Source organism: Myxine glutinosa, chromosome 14 (genome assembly GCF_964187855.1).
Source record: "Myxine glutinosa chromosome 14, kmMyxGlut1.1, whole genome shotgun sequence".
Taxonomy (NCBI): Eukaryota; Metazoa; Chordata; class Myxini; order Myxiniformes; family Myxinidae; genus Myxine; species Myxine glutinosa.
This window is the reverse complement of record NC_136274.1, coordinates 56762780-56786622: the sequence shown is the minus strand read 5'-3', so window position 1 is coordinate 56786622 and position 23843 is coordinate 56762780. Positions and strand designations below refer to the sequence as shown.

Genomic DNA, 23843 nt, shown 5'->3' with positions numbered 1-23843 from the left:
TTGGTTGCGGCCAACGGATCGGCCATCCGCACCTTCGGCCCGCGCAACGTCACCCTCTGCTTCGGCGGCCAACGCTTTACTTGGATGTTTGTAACCGCAAACGTGCCCATGGCTCTGCTAGGCGCCGACTTCCTCTGCGCACACGGACTGCTGGTGGACGTCCAACGGCGTCGTTTAATCAACGCCGAAACCTTCAGCTCCCTGGTATGCACATTGAGCAGCTCCACGCTGACCGAGCTGGCATGCGCCCTCCCGGCGGCGAACGAGTTTGCTCGCCTGCTCACGGAGTTCCCGGCCCTCACGCGGCCGACGTTTTCGGCCGTCGCAGTACGGCATGGGATCGAGCACCACATACCAACCACGGGCCCGCCGGTCTACGCCAGAGCCCGCCGCCTCGACCCAGCCAAGCTCACCGTGGCCAAAGCCGAGTTCGACGCTCTAGAACACCTCGGCATCGTGCGGCGCTCCGATAGCGCGTGGGCTTCGCCACTACACATCGTCCCAAAGCCAGGGGGCGGCTGGCGCCCATGTGGCGACTACCGCCGCCTTAACGACGCTACCACCCCCGACAGGTATCCGATCCCGCACATCCAAGACTTCTCCGCCCGTCTAGCGGGACGGGTCATTTTTTCGAAAATTGATCTCATACGGGGATATCACCAGGTACCTGTCAGGGCGGCCGACGTCCCTAAAATGGCAGTCATCACGCCGTTCGGCTTATTCGAATTCTTACGGATGCCGTTTGGTCTCAAGAACGCAGCTCAGGCGTTCCAGCGCTTGATGGACGGCGTGCTGCATGACCTGCCGTTCCTTTTCGTTTACCTGGACGACATCCTCGTCGCCAGCACGTCCCGGGCCGAGCACCTCCTCCACCTCCGAACACTGTTCGGGCGCCTCAGCGAGCACGGCCTCATCGTCAACCCGGCCAAATGCCACTTCGGCACGACGGCCGTTGATTTTTTGGGCCACCACATCACCAAGAACGGGGCCGTGCCACTGCCAACCAAGGTCGAGGCCATCACCATGTTCCCGCGTCCCCGCACCATAAAGGCCCTGCAGGAATTCCTGGGAATGGTGAATTTTTATCACCGCATCGTGCCCCGCGCTGCTCAACTCATGCGGCCCCTCTACGAAGCCCTCCGGGGCAAGCCGGCCAAGCACGACATCGCCTGGTCCGCAGCAATGGACGCGGCCTTCCAAAGCTCAAAGCGGGCCCTCGCCGACGCAACACTGCTCGCTCAGCCGGTGCTCAACGCTCCCATCGCCCTCACCACGGATGCCTCCGACTACGCGGTGGGCGCCGTACATGAGCAATGGGTGAACGGGGTTTGGCAGCCACTCGCTTTTTTCAGCCGGCAGCTCCAGCCGAACGAGCTCAAATACAGCACGTTTGACCGTGAGCTCCTCGGTCTACACCTGGCCGTCCGCCATTTCCGCCACCTCCTGGAGGGCCGACCTTTCACGGCGTTCATCGACCACAAGCCGTTGGTTTATGCAATGGCCAAGGAGCCGTGGTCGGCCCGCCAACAGCGCCACCTCTCCGCCGTGTCGGAGTTTACCACGGACATCCGGCACGTCGCCGGCAAAAACAACGCCGTGGCCGACTGTCTTTCCCGGGCCAGCGCAAACGCGGTCCACCTGGGCGTGGACTTCGCGCTTATGACGGCGGACCAAACCACCGACACCACGGTGCAAGCCCTCCGGGCGGCGGACACGGGCCTCCGCCTGGCCGACATCCCCTTCGCGGACACTGTCCTGCTCTGCGACGTCTCCCAAGGCCAGCCTCGCCCCATCGTGCCCGTCACCTGGCAACGACCGCATCTTCGCCTCCCTCCACGGCCTTTCCCACCCGGGCCGGAAAGCTTCCCAGAAGCTGGTGTCGGCGCGATTCGTCTGGCACGGCCTTCGTCGGGACGTCCGCGATTGGACCAGCACCTGCACAGCCTGCCAACGGGCCAAGGTCCACCGACACACCCAGGCCCCGCTGGCACCTTTCACCGTGCCCGAATGACGTTTCGACCACGTCAACGTGGATCTGGTGGGCCCCTCCCCCCGTCACGGGGGTTCACACACCTGCTCACCATGGTGGACAGGACCACCAGGTGGCCGGAGGCCGTTCCCCTCATCTCCACCACCACCGCCGACGTGGCGCAGGCTTTCATCGCCACCTGGGTCGCCCGCTTCGGCGCACCGGCAGGCATCTCGTCAGACCGCGGACCACAGTTCACCTCCGAGCTGTGGGGCGCGGTCGCCCGCAACCTGGGGGTCAAGCTCCACCGTACTACGGCCTACCACCCCCAAGCAAACGGGTTGTGCGAGCGATTCCACCGCTCCATGAAGGCCGCGCTCATGGCCGGCCTTCAATACGGCGGTTGGGCCGACCGGCTGCCGTGGGTCCTTTTGGGCCTCCGCACGGCCCCCAAGGAGGACCTCCAGGCATCCACCGCCGAGCTTGTCTACGGCCAGGCGCTACGCGTCCAGGGCGAATTCGTGCCCGACGCTACCAGTCCCTGGTCCGCAGCTCACCAGCGCTCGGACCTCCAGGAGGCCGGCCGACGGTTTGCCCCCGTGCCAACATCCCACCACGGTGACCCCCAGTCCTACATCCCCCCAGCACTTCGCACAGCGGAGTATGTTTTTGTGCGTCACCACGCACATCGGGGGCCACTCCGGCCGCCGTACGATGGGCCCTTCCGGGTCCTGCGTCGGGACGACAAGTCGTTCGTCATCGACATCGGCGGCAGGTCGGACCGGATTGCGGTGGACCGCCTCAAGCCGGCGCACGTGGACGTCGACCAACCACCACGGGTGGCCCTTCCGCCGCGGCGAGGTCGCCCCCCGTCCACGGTGCCCCCCACTCGACCGCCCACCACCACACCGGACCCCCCCCCCCCCCCCACGACCCGCCAGGGGTTGCTTCGGCCGGGTCATCAGGACCCCCCTCAAATTGACCCTGCCAGTGCAAGTCGATTCTGGGGGGACGTGTGTAGCGGCTACCGCTGGGTTTTCACAATCGCCTTGCACCTATCAAGGACGCGGAGCGATCACCATGCCGGGCTCGTCCAGGACGCCCGGGCAGGCCCGCGCTCAACTTGCCAGGCCTCGGTCGAGACGCCCGGGCATGCCCGGGCAGGCTCGCCCTCAACTTGCCAGGCCGCAGCCAGGACGCTCGGCCACGCCCCCTCTCACCTTTCCTGGGCAAACGCTCCGGGATAATGTGTGTATATATATTGCTGCCCGATAAACGGGCTTTTCAGAGTACCTGAGTGTTTTGTTTGAATAAAGCAACTCGGACGAATTCCAGCTTTTTGTCGCGTCCATTCTTCCGATCGACGTGGGAGCCCGAGCTCCTTCAACATGTCTATTTCCTAATTTTCAGGCATATGCAGTTCATCAGTCTAATTACAAAGGTACGGATTTTGATGTTTTATGAACTGTCTGCCATATCCTTGTGTTTAATTTTTGTGCGATCATGATCCGGGTTCATGTATACATGATTGTATACATGTCATAAATATGACGTCATAGGTCATGTGACCTGGCGGCCATATTGGATTTTATGAAAACCTTAAAAATGGATCCTGCCTTCATTTTTCGATCGATTCATTTTGAACTTTGACCACTTATAGTATGCCATGTGATTGGATGCATATCCTAATTATGACGTCATAGGTCACGTGACATGGCGGGATGGACCGGTATGGTCCCCGGATCATACCGCCCTTGGCGCCCGTCAAAAATCGAAAGAGTATGGCATGGGCAACATCTGCGCCAAATTTGATGCTTTTGGAAGAATTTGAACCAAAATATCCCAAAGGGCCCTGACTAGTAGTGGAGAGCATCAGAACTCTAATTAACCTGCAATGCATTAATAACATATTATTGCATAATGAAACAAATTGGGGGAAAGCTGATAAAAATTCAAACATAATACAGGGAAATTTATCGACAGTAAGATGTCATTTGCCCCCAGAATAATTATATCGAATCGACATCATATTTACTTAGTCTAGCAATGTAATTGAGTACTTAACTTAAAATTCGATTTCCAGGTACATCTTTACATCAAGAGTATCACATTGTATCTATTGACAGGATCTACATGGCTCAAAGTTCTGTCTCCTGACAATATATATATATACAGGGTGAATCAAAAGTAGCTCCCGCGCCCGATTTCTGTTTTTTCGGCTGTCAGATTCTTTCTGGGATGTCATGTTGTTAATAATTGTCTTGCAGATTATTAATTTTCTTAATTTATTTATTTTTAGCTGCGTCGCAGACGCTGCTCATAGAGTGCCCTCTGCTGTTGTTGTTGTTGTTCTTCTTCTTCTTCTTGTTGTTCTTCTTCTTCTTGTTGTTCTTGCAGAGAAGACAAAACCTCGAAGCTCCACCCATTCTGGGAACCATAGCTCCACCCATTTTGGGAGAGGCTTCATATAAACAAATATCCACCATTTTATTAACTCGCATAGCTTTGAGGCCTGTTTTGTAGGCCCGTGGTGTCTTCCTCTCTCACACAGTTTTATTTCAAATCAAATTCGATATATCATTTCATTTTTCACAGTCGCTAACATAGTTTTAGACTCGGTTGAAAAAAAACGGGAAGAAAATCCGATGAAAGTTGCCCTTTATAGAACGAAATGAATTCTCAAAGGCCTGTAACTTCAAGTCCATTGAGATAATTTTTTTTTTAAATCGCGGCATGCTCAGTCATACACCGCCCGAAATAACAGACGGGAAAATGCAGAGATATATACACAAAGAATTAAGTTAAGCACCCCCCCCGTTTTTTTACAACCTCGCACATTACAAGTTTGTTGTCGTCAAAACAGTGTAATATACCCATGATATTGCTATATTTTCTGGAGAAGTGATATTATGGTCACATAAAAACATAACAATCATGCCGTTTTCAATATTTTATTCTGCATAATTTAAGGTGAAATTTTTTGGAAATTTTAGGCATATTTTCACCTCAATTTAAGTATGGAGCTATAGGTCCATCACGGACAGTGTGGATGACGTTTATGTTTTCTAACGTACAGTCATTGTTCTGAGAAGACCTCTAGCGATCTTTGCGTCAATAACGTCAATAACGTCAATAACGTCAATAACGTCAATAACGTGTAATGTCAATAACGTGTAAGTGACGTCAATAACGTCAATAACGTCAATAACTAATGTCATACCAATCATTATTTGATCTCACATACCTTAGAATATATGCCAATGTATACATATACACAAAGAATATATATTAGGGGGTGCTTACCTTAATTCGTTGTGTAGGGGTGCTTAACTTAATTCTTTGTGTATATATATTTTGTTTAAATCGCGGCATGCTCAGTCATACACCGCCCGAAATAAGAGACGGGAAAATGCCGAGATATATATATTTTGTTTAAATCGCGGCATGCTCAGTCATACACCGCCCGAAATAACAGACGGGAAAATGCCGAGATATATTAAAAATTCGTCCATTTGATGACAATCGTCACGATGAAATATTTAATTTATACGTCGTCACAATAATGTGGAGAGAGGAGCATAGCTTCGTTCACGTTTCGCCACACACGGGAAATTGCCAAGATTTTTTTTTTTTTAATCGCGGCATGGTCAGTCATACACCGCCTGAAATAACAGACGGGAAAATGCCGAGATATATTAAAAATTCGTCGCCACACACGGGAAATTGCCGAGATATATTTTCACTTTGCACAAAAATAACATCAAGTAATCGAATCAATAGGAATGTCCTGTGCCTATAACATCGATGTTATAGGCACAGCTGCATCTAGGCATTGTGTAACATCGACGCGGCTTTTGTTTTAATTAAAACTTTTTGTACTTGTTGTTTTTGTTTTGTAGGTTATTGCTGAGAGTTTGGAAAGTTACTGAATTTGCACCAAATTGAACCATGAATTACCTTTCAATGAATCAACGCATTGCGGCCGTGAAACATTACTACAAATGTCATGAACAACCAACGATGGCGGCATGCCGTTTGGGCCAGGAATTCGATATTAACCCACCCCAGGGAAGAAACATACGATTGATTTTCGAGAAATTTGAAGCAACAGGGTCGGTTGCCACTGCAAAGAAGTCCGGTCGTCCGAAAACGTTCGGCACTTTGAAAATTGCAAGTAAAACAGCTTGGTACACTTCCGTAATAGTTTTCCCCCGAATAAATGGTTAGATAAACATGTCATTCATTTATTTCTACCTTCTTGTACACCGTAATACAAATGGCAAACAAACAATCAACTGACAGAAACGTGTGTATGTGTATATATATATATATATATATATATATATATATATATATATATATATATATATATATATATATATATATAAAGAAATCGGGCTCTACTTTTGACTCACCCTGATATATATATTAACCATAGGCCCAAATCGCCTTCCTGCCAGTTTTCCTAGGCCTCGGTCTATGGCAGATTTGTATAGGCCTCAGGCTCTTGCTAGCGTGCCTCGGCCTAAGGCTTTTGTCAATATTGAATTGCAGGTCATTCTGTTGCCAAATCTCTTACTGGTTTTTTTTCGATCTCAGGCTTCCGCCAATCTGTTTAGGCCTAAATAGGCTCATAGCAGTATAACTCAGCCTTCAAAGGCCGTTGCAGGTATTCCCAGACATGGAACGGTTGTTGCCAGTATTTACAGGCCTTTACAGTCTGTTGCCAATGTCCCCTGACCTTGACAGGCTGTCACGAGTATTCCTAGGCCATGACAGACTCTTGCATGCAGTATTATTTGCGCTTGGTGTGATCCTGCCAATAAAATCCTCAAACTGCTGCTAGGTTCCTCTCGGTTCCAAATTCTCACCTGGGCCTTGATGAGGTGCATAAGGCGAGACATCAGCTCCGGACACTCAAGCAGGAAATGGAAATTGGTGAAAATTATCTTGGGCTTCCGTGTCACAAAGCACTTCAGCACTTTGTCATGTTTGCAGACGAATTCTATGAAGCGGGGTGGAGTCATCCTGGCGCAACAGAAAAAAAATTAAGTGGATTATAAAGCACTACCCGACTTTTCCTGACCCCATCCTGCCGACTCTCACCTGATCTTTTCAATTATCTGAACCAATGATCCACGGACAAAGTCGAATAGTGCCTGGGAGAAAAGTTTGTCAAAAATAAACTGCTATGCCACCTCCAATGCAACATGGCTACGCGCTAAGTCAACCCATTGGCCACTTTTAGCTGCAACATGCTTCATGTTCATGTATTTCATTGTGAACATATGTGGCAAAGAAGTCCATACTGTACACATGTGAGGTGTCTGTAACTAACAATGAAATCGTACGCAATAAAGCTTCGAAAGGTTTCCTTGAATTTTATAAAACGGAATCACCTAACCCTTGCAAAAAAAGAAAAAAGCATCAAATTATTTTTTAGGGGATCTGATAGAAATTTGTTTATAATCCCCTCTGATTTTGTGAGAATACTTTTTGCATGGGAAATGATCAAAATAAAAATAAAACGTTTTTTACAAACTCGTCTAGGAAATAAGGATATTGGGGGCATTCGTGTTTATGACATGTAATTTTTAGTTTATTAGCCTTGTCAAAGAAAAATAAGTTTCAGTTGCAAAGTTAGAAGGAGTAAACATTCTTGGGAAAAATGCCAGGGGTGTAGAAAAGGCCCCTTTATATATGGTATGTGCCATGTGGCAAAGTATAGAAAAGAAGAGACATTCAAAAAAACTCATGTGCATGCTGGACTACCCTTGTGTTCTTAGGAGGAACCAAGTAATGCTCGAGAAAAGTTAATATAAAGGGGCGCCAATTTGATTAATACAGCTGCATGAAGATGTAAATGTATTTTATTTGCCAAATGTGGGGCACCCCATTTATTTTGAGAAATGTGGGGCACCGAAAGAGCCAAGGCACTCAAGACTTCCAATATGACACCAATTGGGTACAAGACCGACATAAAAGCAGGAATTGGAGACGGTGGGTGTTAGGGGTGAGGTGGGAATGAGGGCAAAGACCTACCCGCTGGGCATTGGGCAGCTGCAGACGAGGTAAAATGCTTGGATAACTGCACTCAGCCGATCTGCCGTTACCTCAATCACGTCCTCGCTGCCTGCACCTGCAGCTGGTGCCTTTTCAACAGACATAGGACCGTTGTTTTCTCGTATGCCGGATGCACCTCTGGCACAAAACACCCCAGCTGGAAGAGGCCGAATAAGATCACGGCAGGGACTATTAATGAGGTTACTCCGATAATCACATGGGGTTGTGTCACAGCCAAACTCAATACCTGGCAAACCCACTGACTGAGAATTATGAGCAAATTTCTTATCGCCATTTGGCGAGCCTTGATGATCTTCGGTTTTCACCAAATCTCTTCCATCTTCCATGTCTGCTGTTGCGGTGGTATTTCCTTTCAGAATTCCTTTCCCATGGGCCTCTTCATTAGCATCAGTCACATATTCTCTATTCCAGCATGCACCACCATGTGTGCTCTCACAAGAGGCAATAGCACTATCAGCCGTGGCCAAGGAATCTGTCTCCATAACCCTATCACTCAAAGTGCTGCTTCCAAACATTGGTGCCTGCTCGTCCCCTCCAGGCAGGGTCGGCCTTATGGAATTATTCTCAACCAGCGCCTCAGGGCCAGTCGGTTGCAAAAACACCATCCTCCTTGCTCGGTTCACATCAGGGCTCCAATTTGCATTGGTCTCCAGTTCAGCGCCAAGTAGTACAAGCCATTCATTGAGGGATTGCCAGAGAGGTTCCAACGGCTGGGAAAGAGTGCGGAGGAAAGGGGGGCACAATCACGGCTTATTAAAAAATGGGAAGTATACATAACAAGAATACAACTAAAACGGCACTCTTTGACGTCACAACGTTGACTGATATGCCTCCGCCCACACTATTACATCATTATAATACTTGTATCAAGTTTGATTTAAATCCATTCAGCTGTGCCCAAGTTATCACATTTTTACCTGACATGACCTCTGACATTTGACCTATTGACCCCAAAATTTAATCAGTTCATGTTTACATCATAATAAATACCTGTACCAAGTTTTAATTTAAATCCCTTCAGCGGTTCACAATTTCTCACATTTTTACCTGACATGACCTCTGACCTTTGGCCAAACTGACCTTTGGCCCCAAAATCTAATAAGGTAATCTTTACATCATTATACATATCTGTACCAAGTTTGAATTAGATCCCTTGAGCTATTCTCAAGTTATAGACCTATTACAGACTTTGACCCTAAACCTTTGACTTCTTGAACCCAAAATCGAATCCGTTAATATTTACATCATTATACATACCTGTACCAAGTTTGAATTAGATCACTTCAGCCATTCTCGAGTTATAAACCTATTATAGACTTTGACCTCTTGACCCCAAATTCTAATCATTTAATCTTTACATCATTAAACATACCCTAACCAAATTTCAATTAGATCACTTTTTTTTTTTCTCTCTTTTTGTATACAAGATCGAGGCTCGTGAAAGAGTGAACCTTAATCACACAGAAAGACAAACCGACACATAAAACATATAACATATAGCATCGGGAGCGGTAGACAAGATGGGGAGAGAGAGGGAAGGACACAAACACAACATTTGAGAGCAGGGACCGAGAGACATGGAGACATCGAGAGATCTGTGAGAGGGAGAGGGCTTTCGGGTGGGGGGCATGGGAAGGGGGGGCATGGGAAGGGGGGGGGGTGGGAGAGGTATAAAACATATGGACACTGCCAGGACTTCCAGGAAAGAAGTTGGAATTTCAAACAAGGTGGATCTGGGATGAATTAGCGGGGGTAGAAAAGATCAAGGTTTTGGATGGGGGAAGATAAGAGATGGTGGTGAACAGCTGTTTTAAAGACCTGGAGGGAGGAGTGGGATTGAAGGGAGTGAGGGAGTTTGTTCCAGAGGCGAGAGAAAAGAGGAATGAAAGAGTGAAGGTGAGCAGAGAGCCGAGATTTTGGCAGTTTAACCATCAGAGGGTTGCTGGCAGATCTTGTGCGACCTGTAGGAATATTTGGGGGACAGAGCACAGAGAGAGCTGGGGGTGCAAGGCTGGAGAGGAGTCGGAAGAAGACAGAAAGACCACCTACCTGCCTGTGGTGAGTGAGTGAAAGGAACTTCAGCCGTACTCAAAATATAGACAGACTACAGATTTGACCTTTGACCCCAAAACCTAATCACTTAATCTTTACAATATTATACATACCTGTACCAAGTTTGAATTAGATCACTTCAGCCGTTATCAAGTTATAGACCTATTACAGATTTGACCTTTTACCTTTGACCCCAAAATCTAATCACTTAATCTTTACAATATTATACATACTTGTACCAAGTTTGAATTAGACCACTTCAGCCGTTCTCAAGTTATAGACCGATTACAGACTTTTACCTTTGACCTCTTGACCCCAAAATCTAATCAGTTCATCATTACCTCATTCTACATAAGTGTACCCAATTTGATCAGAATCCCACCACTGGTTCACAAGTTATTGCAGTAACAGTATTTTTACATAAAATAACCTTTGACATTTGCCCTTTGACCCAGTGACCCCAAAATCTAACCAGTTCATCTTTACCTCATTATACATACCTGTGCCAAGTTTGAATGAGATCACTTCAGCCGTTCTCAAGTTATAGACCTATTACAGATTTGACCTTTGACCTTTGACCCCAAAACGAAATCCCTTAATCTTTACAATATTATACATACCGGTACCAAGTTTGAATTAGATCACTTCAGCCGTTCTCAAGTTATAGACCTATTACAGACTTTGACCTCTTGACCCCAAAATCTAATCAGTTCATCGTTACCTCATTCTACATAAGTGCACCAAATTTGGTCAGAATCTCATCACTGGTTCACAAGTTATCGCAGTAACAGTATTTTTTAATTTTTTTTAACCTAAAATGGCCTCTGACATTTGCCCTTTGACCCGGTAACCCCAAAATCTAATAAGTTCATCTTTACCTCATTATACATACCTGTGCCAAGTTTGACTAAGATCCCTTTAGCCGTTCTCAAGTTATCACGGTAACGAAAACCTATCACGGACGGACGGACGGACGGACGGACGGACAGCCGGACGGACAACCTGAGAACATAATGCCTCCAGCGACATCGTCGATGGAGGCATAAAAAGCAAGCATACAATAAACATGAATTTTAAAAAGGAAACCTTACATAAACAACTAAAATGAAATATAGACAAGACAATAAGTCATCAGATAGCATCTGCAGCCATAATCCTTTCCAACGTATCAACAATAAGCATCTTAAGGTCAAGGAAGAAAGCCAGGAATGGCAAATTACAGTCATTTCCACAATTTTGCAGCCAACAATTTCAGGATCAGGTGATATGCATCACGTTAAAGGTGAAAGTAGTAAACTCTGTTGGACTTTTTAAATGTATATTTTTTTGCCAAAACACCTGCGTAATTAACAACACTACCCATAGGCCTTTGAAAAGATAAACATCATCGAATCAGACGCAAAGCTTTGACCGAAATAAATAATTAAAAAGTTTTACCTCTTAAATTGATCGTACAGTCCATTCATTAATTAATTTACTCATCAATGTTAGATGCTAAATGCAGAGCATCAGTGCTGCGGAAACAATTTATTGGCTGGGGTTACAATCCTGGACTCAGACAACAATTCTAACATCAGATCTAATCTAATTCTGGATCTGAGTCCAGAATAATATCTGGATAATAATTCTGGATCTAAGTCAGGACAACAATTTGTAATTAGTTCAGGGCCTGGACGATAGCTGAAATACTCTTCGCGAATGACACCATGGGATCTTTAACGCCCACCAACTAATGCTGGAGGATGGGACGACCGGCTTAATGTCCATCGGAGGGACGTCACACACATTGAGAGATCACCCTGCCTGCGAAACACCGGGATGACAGTTTGTAGCTGTGTCGGGATTCAAACCCAGGTGTGCGTACCTGTAGGGCGTAGGCCATCCTGCTAGCCAATTCAGTCCATGAACATTGGAAATTTCGAGGTTACAATCTGCTTATGACAAATCTTGCAATCAAACACAAAACTCAAAATGGACAAGAAACGGCAGTGTTTCTGAGTACCAATCAAAATGAGATTTGAGTACCTGACTTTGCCCAGACTTATGCAGAAGGCTCAAATTTACGAGGTATTTCTGCAAAGCTACACCTGCGATTTAAAGCTTCTTGCGTGTAGCATTTGACAGCACAAGATGCAAATTGAATCAAGAAGTGAAAAGAAACGTCCACGTTCCGTCAAAAACTTTGCAAAAGAGTGGAGAAAGCAGTCGGCATAAATTGCCACCAAATGACTTCTGAAAAGTAAAAGTTGGTTGTGAAGTGACAGTGATGTCACTTTCTTTCTTCGACGTGATAATGACAGGCACAAGCATCTCGAAGATGTCGGAGGGGGGGGGGGGGGGGGGTTTCCAAAAAATATTTTTGGAACATCTGTCCAATCCGAGTCAATCAGCACAACTCTATCTTTCTCACAAATATGTCAAAATAGAAACTTCACCCAATATCATTTGCTTACAAATGGAAAAGCCAAGAGTTCGTGATCATCAATTTGTCCGTCAATCTCCGCATATCACGTTGACGCAACTTCCCTTGTTAATCTCTTTCCCAAACCACCACCATCGCATATTCAAATGGAAATGCAAAACGAGTGCCAATGCAGTCATGCTTTTTTGACTTTTCAACTGAAGCCTTAAAATTTTCATCGCTATTGTTTGGGGTTTTGCAAAAGTACATCGTGCTCCCTTCTTTAACAGCACCCGAGTAAAAGGAAAGGCCGACCTTTACAGGGCAAGTAATAGCGGCATTGATGGCAATGGTAAGTCCATTTTGTACCTTTTGAAAGAAACGATCCTTGAGAAAGGCAATCAAAAAACCTTCGCTAAAAAAACAGCCGGCAAGGCCTCAGATATTACATGCAATCAGTAACCGTTGGCTGAGAACAAAGAAGCAGAGAAAGAGAAAACATTATGAGATTGCTCTTCAGTGTTGCAGTACCGGGTGGCCAAGAAATGATCAATGGAAGCTTAAATATAACAATCATGTGTCGATGTTTGATGTCCGAAAAGGGCGGAAATCCACACAGGCCTATTCATTCAACAAGGCCCAATTTATTTGGCTTGTGGCAGCGAGTAGAAAGGCCCACAGTAAGCATTTGCCCTTTGAATGACGTGACTGTGATTTGAGTATGTTTTGCTTACCGGGCCACCTAATCAGCCTGCACTCTCGATAATTTGTACTGGTTTAAAAAACCCTCCAGAAACCTCCAGAAAGTACCAGAAATTTGCAAAGAACATACGGAGGTTTTTTTGTTTTTTTTTAAATAACAAAGGTTACTTTTTCTTTTTGTGGAGCGGCGGAACAATATGGTGGTCGGAAAAGGAGATGCCGAAGATCCGAGGTGGATGCCAGCCGGCTATTAAATTTGAAACCGCCGATGCATGCGTGCCTTTTCGCATGAGATAATTTCCTCGAGTCGCATGCGGCAAAGTCGTTTGAGGAATGAATAATGAAGTGTGGGAAATTTCTCGATAACAAAGCACGATTGCAGGTTTCCACTTTTCGCTGACCAATCGGAATGTTTGTGTGAAGCTGCGCACCTGACGCCTCGTGCGTCCAATTGCACAGAAACCAAACAATTGTACGAAGACGCACAAAGCACATCGCAAGAGGTCCTTTTGCATCCTTGCGTGCTTGGAGATGCATTTAACTTTAAAATTTAAAATTAACAATTTAAAACAAGTAAACAATTTAAAATTAACAATTGAAATTTAACAATTTAAAACAATTAAACAATTTAAAGTTAACAATGTAAAATTAACAATTTAAAATTAACCATTTAAAATTAACAATTTAAAACAATTAAACAATTTAAAATTAACAATTTAAAATTAACAATTTAAAACAATGAAATTATTTAAAATTAACAATTTAAAACAATTAAACAATTTAAAATTAACAATTTAAAAATAACAATATAACTTTAAATTTAAAATGCATTTAACTTACATGTTTGGAAATGTTATTTGACAATTAGTGAGCACACTGTCAGAGAAATGTCTACATAGTACGTACACATAAAAAGTCAACGACGGAAAGAGACAGTTCCGCTGCACAATGACCTGAACTAATCCTGCACTCAGACGAGAAGCACGATTTTAATTTGGCTTCAAGACGTCAACCGAAGCTAGCTTTCATTGGGGGATAGGAGAGGGAGGTGGTGGTCGGATGCAAAGAGAAAATTTGGTTTGACGCATTAAAATAAATTTCACCTAATTATAAGCCGTAATTACAATGGGATTGCTTCCTGGATTGTGTGCTGCGAAGCAAGCCCGAGGATAAGTGTTTTAATTCCAGACACCCACGTCCAGCAGCGGATCATCACAGCCATTCTCAGGGGGATCTCCCGCTTTGTTATAAAAGCGGATCTTCATATATATATATATATAAATATAAAGTTTTCAAATAATTTGTTCTCAATAAACAATTAATGGAAAAATCCTTCTTTGAAACGACCCATTGGATCATCATGACGGTTGAACGTTCTGCCAGAGTCTTCAAAGCGCAGCCATATTGGGATTATGAAATGATCAGTGTTACGAGAGATGCAACATTTTGAACTATGGGGTCATGGACCAAGATGGAGAGGTCTTGGTCGATGTCACTGTTCTTTATCGACATCATCCTGGTGGTTTTTTTGCGAACACAGAATAACCTTTCATTCTGGTCATCCCCAAAAAATTATTACTTGCAAAATCGAAGATTTTTCAAGTATATTGGTCGGTTGCGTTTGTTATTCTGTCTGTGTGTTTGTCTGTTTGTTTGTCTCTCACTCGCCTACAGATTCTAATCCGATCGTCATGAAACTTCTCCAAGTTGTAGAGGTCGTCACAATTGAGAAGCCTATTGATTTTGAGGTCAAAGGTCAAAATTCTAAAAATTGCCATTTTTCATCCGATTGACTTGAAAATGTAACAACATTCGCAAATTGAGTCATTAAATTGGTAAACCAACTATTTTTGAGGTCAAAAGGTCAAAGGTCAACTCAAGGTCAAACTTCAAAAATCATCCATTTTCATTTGAAAAATCATCAATTTTCATCTAATGACTTGAAAATTAAACAGCAATTGCATAGTACTTCGCTGAATTGGGAAAACAACTATTTTAAGGTCAGAAGGTCAAAGCATCAACTTAAGGTCAAACTTCCAAAATCATAAATTTTCATCCGATTGACTTGAAAATTAAATAGGAATTGCAAAGCTCAGGTCCACGCTGTTGAAATCAAAGCTTTTAGAATCATTGGAATCTCCTGCGATGAAGCTAACTCTAAGGGCCTTTCACTCACTCACCGCAGGCAGGTTGGTGGTCTTTCTGTCTTCTACCGACTCCTCTCTGGCCTTGCCCCCCCCAGCTCTCTCTGTGCTTTGTCCCCCAAATATTCCTACAGGTCGCACAAGATCTGCCAGCAACCCTCTTCTGGTTAAACTGCCAAAATCAAGACTCTCTGTTCACCTTCACTCTTTCATTCCTCTTTACTCCCGCCTCTGGAACAAACTCCCTCACTCTCTTCAATCCCACTCCTCCCTCCACGTCTTTAAAACAGTTGTCTAGAACCATCTCTTATCTTGGCTGCCAGAGGAGGGCCTCCTCCTGTAGAATATTTTAGTGAATATTATGACGTCATATGTCACTTGGTACATGCGCCATCTTGGAAAAGCTTCGCACATCTGTATCTCTGAAACCACTCCATGGAAAAAATTGAGACCTGGCTCATTGTCAACTACTCCCCATGGGGAATAAGATATGTTAATGATGATGTCATCCGTGCCTTCGTTATGACGTCGTAATTCGACAAGTACAACACTTATCCATCTGATCATTATGAATTTTTTTTCAGCAACTGTTGGTCTGATGGACACTAAATTTTCACCATAGGAGCACCTCCTCCTTTCTAAATATTTTAATGATAATCATGACGTCATAGATCATGTGGTACAGGCGCCATCTTGGAAAAACCGAAAAACATAGCACCTCGACATCTCCAAAACCGCTCTATGGAAAAAATTGAAACATGGATCATTGTAAATAACTCCTTATCGGGAATAGGTGTTGTTAACGATGACGTCATTGGTGCCATAATTATGACGTCATAATTGGACAGGGACAACGCTTAGTCTGATCAGTTTGAAATGTATTGAGCATGATCTATGGAACAATTATATTAGAGAATATAAGTTTATGATGTCATCGCTCACGTGGTCTGGCAGCCATATTGGATCAAAGAAAAAAAATGTTCAAAAACAGAAGAGTTGGCTCACAACAAGATGACTGCGAAGGGTATTCTATGAATACCATCTAGTTAAATATAGCGCTTATTCCTCAACCCTGAATCGTTCATCGTGTAACAGCCGAGCAATCTTCTAAAAGCTTGCAAACTACCAGGTTCCTTATACACAAGGCTGCTTGGGCCTCGGTTTAAATATGCAACATCTGCAACGGAAGAAGCATGGCTACGTCAGGTGGTGGTGCGGTGTGGACAGAGACGAGCCGCCTTTGATTATTTTTGATTGGTGGTTGTGTGACAGAGGGGGCTGGGAGTCTTTCTGGAACCAGGCCAGCGTGACAGCTGAAAGACATTTGCAGGTCTCGCCTCACTTTAATTATCCCATCCCTTCAATGTTGGCTGCCGGCGTCAGAGCATAAACACGGGACCGTGCACCACAAGCTTCCGGCAAGGCTGATCCGCATGCAACTGTGTGCTCGTTATTAAAACCCCGATCCGCCGCAATATGAGCGGGAAACACCCGAGGGGGGCACCGAAGTGCAAGAAGCGATGCGAGAAACAGAATCTACCCCTAATCCGACTGCACCTGTGGTGTGTACGGATCGACAGCGCTGCTGTGTAAACGGAGCAAAAAACCCACCACCCGGTCTCCTCGGGGACACACGACAAGCATGGTGAATGGAACCGCCAAATAATGTCGTACGGCAATAGCACAAGGCAAAATGTCAGCACCAGATGGGTCTTTAGCTACAGAGTGAAAACACATGGGCAGCACTGGACAGGTGCATCTCACCCAAGCTGCTGTATCAATGCGCTCAATTATGGCAAAATATGTTCCACCCTTGGGACCCGGAGAAGCATACAGAACCACCTGGAGGGTCTGGTGCTTCTGAGGCCTTTTATGACCTGTTTTTGAACCTACTTATCACCATGGTCTAAGGTGGCTTTTCAAGAACATTTGTAATGTGCTGACTTTTTGAAGCATTTGATTTGATGACTCATTATGGGTGCAGCAACATCTCGGGGTGCGATGCTAGAACGGCACTCGGTAGGGAGCATACCTCCGCCACGCTGAAGAGTTATGTTTTGTATCCCAATGATAGACCAGATATTCACGAAATTCGAATCTATTTGTCCTTGTCACACACCAAACCGGTCCACCAAGTTTCGTCCAAAACCGTCCACAACTTTTTGAGATATCCTGCTATGTATCGTTTTTGTCCCCATCTCCCAATAGTGAAGAATCACTTTAAAAATTAAATAATTCTCATATCAGAATCAATATTCAGATTTTCACCAAAATCGAATCGAATCGTCCTTGTCACACACCAAACCGGTCCACCAAGTTTCGTCCAAATCCATCCACAACTTTTTGAGATATCCTGCTATGTATCGTTTTTGTCCCCATCTCCCAATGGTGAAGAATCACTTACAAAATTAAATAATTCTCATATCAGAATCCATATTCAGATTTTCACCAAAATCGAATCGAATCGTCCTTGTCACACACCAAAGCGGTCCACCAAGTTTCGTCCAAATCCATCCACAACTCTTTGAGATATCCTGCTATGTATCGTTTTTGTCCCCATCTCCCAATGGTGAAGAATCACTCTGCCAAATTAAATAATTCTCATATCAGAATCCACATTCAGATTTTCACCAAAATCGAATCGAATCGTCCTTGTCACACACCAAACCGGTCCACCAAGTTTCGTCCAAATCCGTCCACAACTTTTTGAGATATCCTGCTATGTATCGTTTTTGTCCCCATCTCCCAATGGTGAAGAATCACTTTGCCAAATTAAATAATTCTCATATCAGAATCCATATTCAGATTTTCACCAAAATCGAATCGAATCGTCCTTGTCACACACCAAACCGGTCCACCAAGTTTCGTCCAAATCCATCCACAACCTTTTGAGATATCCTGCTATGTATCGTTTTTGGCCCTATCTCCCAATGGTGAAGAATCACCTTAAAAATTAAATCATTCTCATATCCGAATCCATAATCAGGGTTTCACCAAAATCGAATCGAATCGTCCTTGTCACACACCAAACCGGTCCACCAAGTTTCGTCCAAATCCATCCACAACTTTTTGAGATATCCTGCTATGTATCGTTTTGGCCCTATCTCCCAATGGTGAAGAATCACTTTTAAAATTAAATAATTCTCATATCAGAATCCATATTCAGATTTTCACCAAAATCGAATCGAATCGTCCTTGTCACACACCAAACCGGTCCACCAAGTTTCGTCCAAATCCATCCACAACCTTTTGAGATATCCTGCTATGTATCGTTTTTGGCCCTATCTCCCAATGGTGAAGAATCACCTTAAAAATTAAATCATTCTCATATCCGAATCCATAATCAGGGTTTCACCAAAATCGAATCGAATCGTCCTTGTCACACACCAAACCGGTCCACCAAGTTTCGTCCAAATCCATCCACAACTTTTTGAGATATCCTGCTATGTATCGTTTTTGTCCCCATCTCCCAATGGTGAAGAATCACTTTACCAAATTAAATAATTCTCATATCAGAATCCATATTCAGATTTTCACCAAAATCGAATCGAATCGTCCTTGTCACACACCAAACCGGTCCACCAAGTTTCGTCCAAATCCATCCACAACCTTTTGAGATATCCTGCTATGTATCGTTTTTGGCCCTATCTCCCAATGGTGAAGAATCACTTTAAAAATTAAATAATTCTCATATCCGAATCCATAATCAGGGTTTCACCAAAATCGAATCGAATCATCCTTGTCACACACCAAACCAGTCCACCAAGTTTCGTCCAAATCCATCCACAACTTTTTGAGATATCCTGCTATGTATCGTATTTGGCCCTATCTCCCAATGGTGAAGAATCACTTTTAAAATTAAATAATTCTCATATCAGAATCCATATTCAGATTTTCACCAAAATCGAATCGAATCGTCCTTGTCACACACCAAACCTGTCCACCAAGTTTCGTCCGAATCCATCCACAACTTTTTGAGATATCCTGCTATGTATCGTTTTTGTCCCTATCTCACAATGGTGAAGAATCACTTACAAAATTAAATAATTCTCATATCAGAATCCATATTCAGATTTTCACCAAAATCGAATCGAATCGTCCTTGTCACACACCAAACCAGTCCACCAAGTTTCGTCCAAATCCATCCACAACCTTTTGAGATATCCTGCTAGGTATCGTTTTTGGCCCTATCTCCCAATGGTGAAGAATCACTTTAAAAATTAAATAATTCTCATATCAGAATCCATATTCAGATTTTCACCAAAATCAAATCGAATCGTCCTTGTCACACTAAACCGGTCCACCAAGTTTTGTCCAAATCCATCCACAACCTTTTGAGATATCCTGCTATGTATCGTTTTTGGCCCTATCTCCCAATGGTGAAGAATCACTTTTAAAATTAAATAATTCTCATATCCGAATCCATAATCAGGGTTTCACCAAATTCGAATCAATTTGTCCTTGTCACACACCAAACCGGTCCACCAAGTTTTGTCCAAATCCATCCACAACCTTTTGAGATATCCTGCTATGTATCGTTTTTGGCCCTATCTCCCAATGGTGAAGAATCACTTTAAAAATTAAATAATTCTCATATCCGAATCCATAATCAGGGTTTCACCAAATTCGAATCAATTTGTCCTTGTCACACACCTAATATGTCCACCAAGTTCAGTCCGAATCAGTCCATAAATGGTTGATACATATATCCTGCTCCTTTCGTAGCATCACCTGGTGTTGGCCTCATGGTTAGGGTGGCGGACTTAGGATCCTAAGGTCCTGAGCTCGAATCCCGTTGAATTAATGCCATGTGGGTTGACTCACCCTGCTATCCCTCCGAGGTCGGCAAAATGAGAACCAGATAACCGGTTATAGAGAGGCATTGCATCAGCCCACAGAAAAATGATGCAACCAGCAGCCTGGTGGCTGCACACGAACCACCCACCTTCGGTGGCAGAGGTGCTGGACCAAAATGAACCACAAGTCCAGGCTTGAAGCTCATCTCCATCCCACATTCCACCTTTTTCTCATTGGTGGAATAACCCCCCTGTGTCTGTCTTGTGCTCTTCCCAACAGTCCCTCCAACACCTGCTGTCAATCACCACCACCTGTGGTCTCCTGGACCCACATCGGAGCGTTTCTATTGTTGCTGATCCTCCTCCACAGACAAATTGTTTTCCTTGGCAATCGCTTTCTCATACTGCAGTGCACCTGTGTGTTTTTGTCTACCTGTTCTCAACTCTACAGTTAAACCAGATTCTGTCATACAGCTCTTCCGCGAGCCTCGACTTCTGCGGAGAAAACAGCAGTGAGAACTCAAAGGTAATGTCAACAACAGCACAAACGATGTATTTTCTTAATCATAGCAATGTATTCCACCCGACGTGCATAGCAAACTACAATAGAGGTATGGATAAGGGAAGCACCTTGAATATGCTGGCGTGTGGTGTACGGTTGCCATTGTAGGCTCGGCCATTGGCTCGCTGACTTGGTGACCGTGCTTTCAAGGGGTGCAAATGGCACAGCAACCGCACGATTCGTAGGAGACACTGCATCTGATCAGCATAATCGCTGGAGAGGCTGTGGGCCAAGGAGAAACCAGAAGTGAGGAATTCATGCAACCAAGGAAAGGACACTGTGACACATGAGAAGTTTTGTATCCCACTGATAGGCCGGATCTGGATTCGGACCTGAACCAAAATCGAATCGGCTTGCTCTTGTCGCCGAACCAACTCATCTACCTAGTTTGGTTAAAATCTGTCCACAACTTTCTCAAATATCATGTTACCTCATCCTTGGCCGTATCTCTCAATAATGAATGAATGAATGATCGTTTTAAGGCCATTTTCCCCGCTAGAGCGGGGGTTAGCCTTGCGGGCCCCATGACAATCATGGTTCCTCTTTGAGGCAATGTTTTTATGGCCGGATGCCCTTCCTGACGCCAACCCTTGGTCGCCTCTTACGATGCGCAGGGATACGGTGTACCTATTCTAAACCGGGGTACACACCGGGATCATTCATCCCAGCAAGCTGGTACTCAATTTGCCGACATCGGAAGGATGACAGGCTGAGTTAACCCCCCTGGCCTTAATTCAACGATCGACCAGGATTCGAACCCAGGATCCTAGGATCCCAAGCCGGCACCCGAACCGCTAAGCCAACACCAAGGATTCAATAGTGAAGAATAATAACTTAAAAAATTAAAAACTTCTAATATCCCAACCCGGATTTTCACCAAAGTTGAATCAATTCTTCCTTGTCACACCCAATCTATCCAACAAGTTTCGTCCGCATCCGTCCAAACGTTTTGGAAATATCTTCCTATATATAGTTTTTGACCCGATATATAGTTTGCTGTATATAGTTTTTGATCCTGTAGTTTGATACATATAGTTTTTGACCCTATATATAGTTTGCTATATATAGTTTGCTATATATCGTTTTTGACCCTATATATAGCTTGCTATATATCGTTTTTGACCCTATATATAGCTTGCTATATATAGTTTTTGACCCTATATATAGTTTGATACATATAGTTTTTGACCCTACATATAGTTTGCTATATATAGTTTTTGACCCTATATATAGTTTGCTATATATCGTTTTTGACCCAATATATAGTTTGCTATATATAGTTATTGACCCCATATATAGTTTGCTATATGACGTTTTTGACCCGATATATAGTTTTTGACCCTATATATAGTTTGCTATATATAGTTTTTGACCCTATATATAGTTTGCTATATGTACTTGTTGACCCCATATATAGTTTGCTCTATATCGTTTTTGACCCGATATATAGTTTGCTATATATAGTTTTTGACCCTATATATAGTTTTTGACCCTATATATAGTTTTTGACCCTATATATAGTTTGCTATATGTAGTTATGGATCCTATATATAGGTTTGCTCTATGTCGTTTTTGACCCTATATATAGTTTGCTCGATGTCGTTTTTGACCCCATATGTAGTTTGCTATATATAGTTTTTGACCCTATATATAGTTTTTGACCCTATATATAGTTTTTGACCCTATATATAGTTTGCTATATGTAGTTATGGATCCTATATATAGGTTTGCTCCATGTCGTTTTTGACCCTATATATAGTTTGCTCGATGTCGTTTTTGACCCCATATGTAGTTTGCTATATATAGTTTTTGACCCCATATATAGTTTGCTATATATAGTTTTTGACCCTATATATAGTTTTTGACCTTATATCTCAATGATGAAGAATCACTTAAAAAATAGAAACTTCTAGTATACGGATCATATCTTCACCAAAATCTAAACAATTCGTCTTTGTCACATACCCACAATCTGTCCACCAAATTTCATCCGAATCCGTCCTCAACTTTTTGAGATATCCTTCTCACAGACAGACAAGACAAGGGTGAAAACATAACCTCCTTCGGTGGCGGCGGTGATAACAAGTAAAGCCAAAACAAACAGGCCTATTAAATATAACCTGTTGCTTGAAAACATATTATTACAAACCGTGAACCCAACACTAATCCCAAAGTAGAAATATTATTACTAAAGCATAACGCGCTGATATGGAGATAATTACTTGGCAAGGAGTTTCCAGCAAAGTAAACTGTGATGGTAACAGGAAACCTGCGCACGACGATGGATTACCATGGTGGAGGGAATAAAAGTACAGTAAATCGTTATCAAACTACACATCGAGGAAGAATTGATGGTCAGATAAATTCTCCCTCTGCTTCTGTTCCGCTGTCGAAATGTGTTCCATCAGCAGGAAAGTCTCTAGTTCCGTACCCCACTGACCCCTGCGTCAGAATGTCAGACCTTAGGGATGGAATAAGATATGACCCCTGTGCAAGTGCAGGCCCTAAAAATAGTCATTATCTTCAGGAAATTGGTTTTCCATTGTGCTGCTTCCAACAGAGGCCTTAATAGCATAGCAATTCAAACAAATCATGGCCGACTTGGTTGTATTAATATTATCATGACTGCCCCCAATTACTTTGAAAACCTTCTTTCCACGTGCACACCGAAGGATTGCACATCATGCTCGTCATTTGTGAAAAGGTGTGGGACACAGGTATATATGTACTGTAGGATGTCATCAAGAAATCCCGGTGTGTACCCCGGTTTAGAATAGGTACACCGTATCCCTGCGTGTCGTAAGAGGCGACTAAAAGGGTTCGCGTCAGGAAGGGCATCCAACCATAAAAACATTGCCTCAAAAAGGGAACCATGACAATTACAATTACATATGGTCAGGGTACAGCCCGAAGTACCCCGTGGGGGACCCCACTCCCTCTCGTCAAAACTCAAGGTGGGGAACCCGATCGAAGCAAGGGTGGAAATCACTCCATTTATGATGACGAAACGTCTGATGCCCGACGTGGAGATCGTTTTCTGAGGTTTGGGACATGGAATGTAGGGACAATGACAGGGAGATCAGGAGAAGTGGTGGAAGTATTGGTCAGAAGAACAGTGGACATATGTTGTGTG

The 23843-nt window shown here is 44.1% G+C and overlaps 1 protein-coding gene across 4 annotated transcripts in view; it reads right to left on the bottom strand.

The window, feature by feature from the left end:
• HACE1 (HECT domain and ankyrin repeat containing E3 ubiquitin protein ligase 1) overlaps positions 1-23843 on the bottom strand; it is a 612560-nt gene that overhangs the window by 175250 nt on the left and 413467 nt on the right. For all 4 annotated transcript variants that reach the window (XM_068135928.2, XM_068135929.2, XM_078768515.1 and 1 more), the window contains 3 exons: positions 20779-20932; positions 8012-8763; positions 6841-6997 (listed from right to left, as the gene is read on the bottom strand). In XM_068135928.2, the coding sequence (XP_067992029.2) occupies positions 6841-6997; positions 8012-8763; positions 20779-20932 (1063 nt within the window). The remainder of the gene's footprint in view (positions 1-6840; positions 6998-8011; positions 8764-20778; positions 20933-23843) is intronic.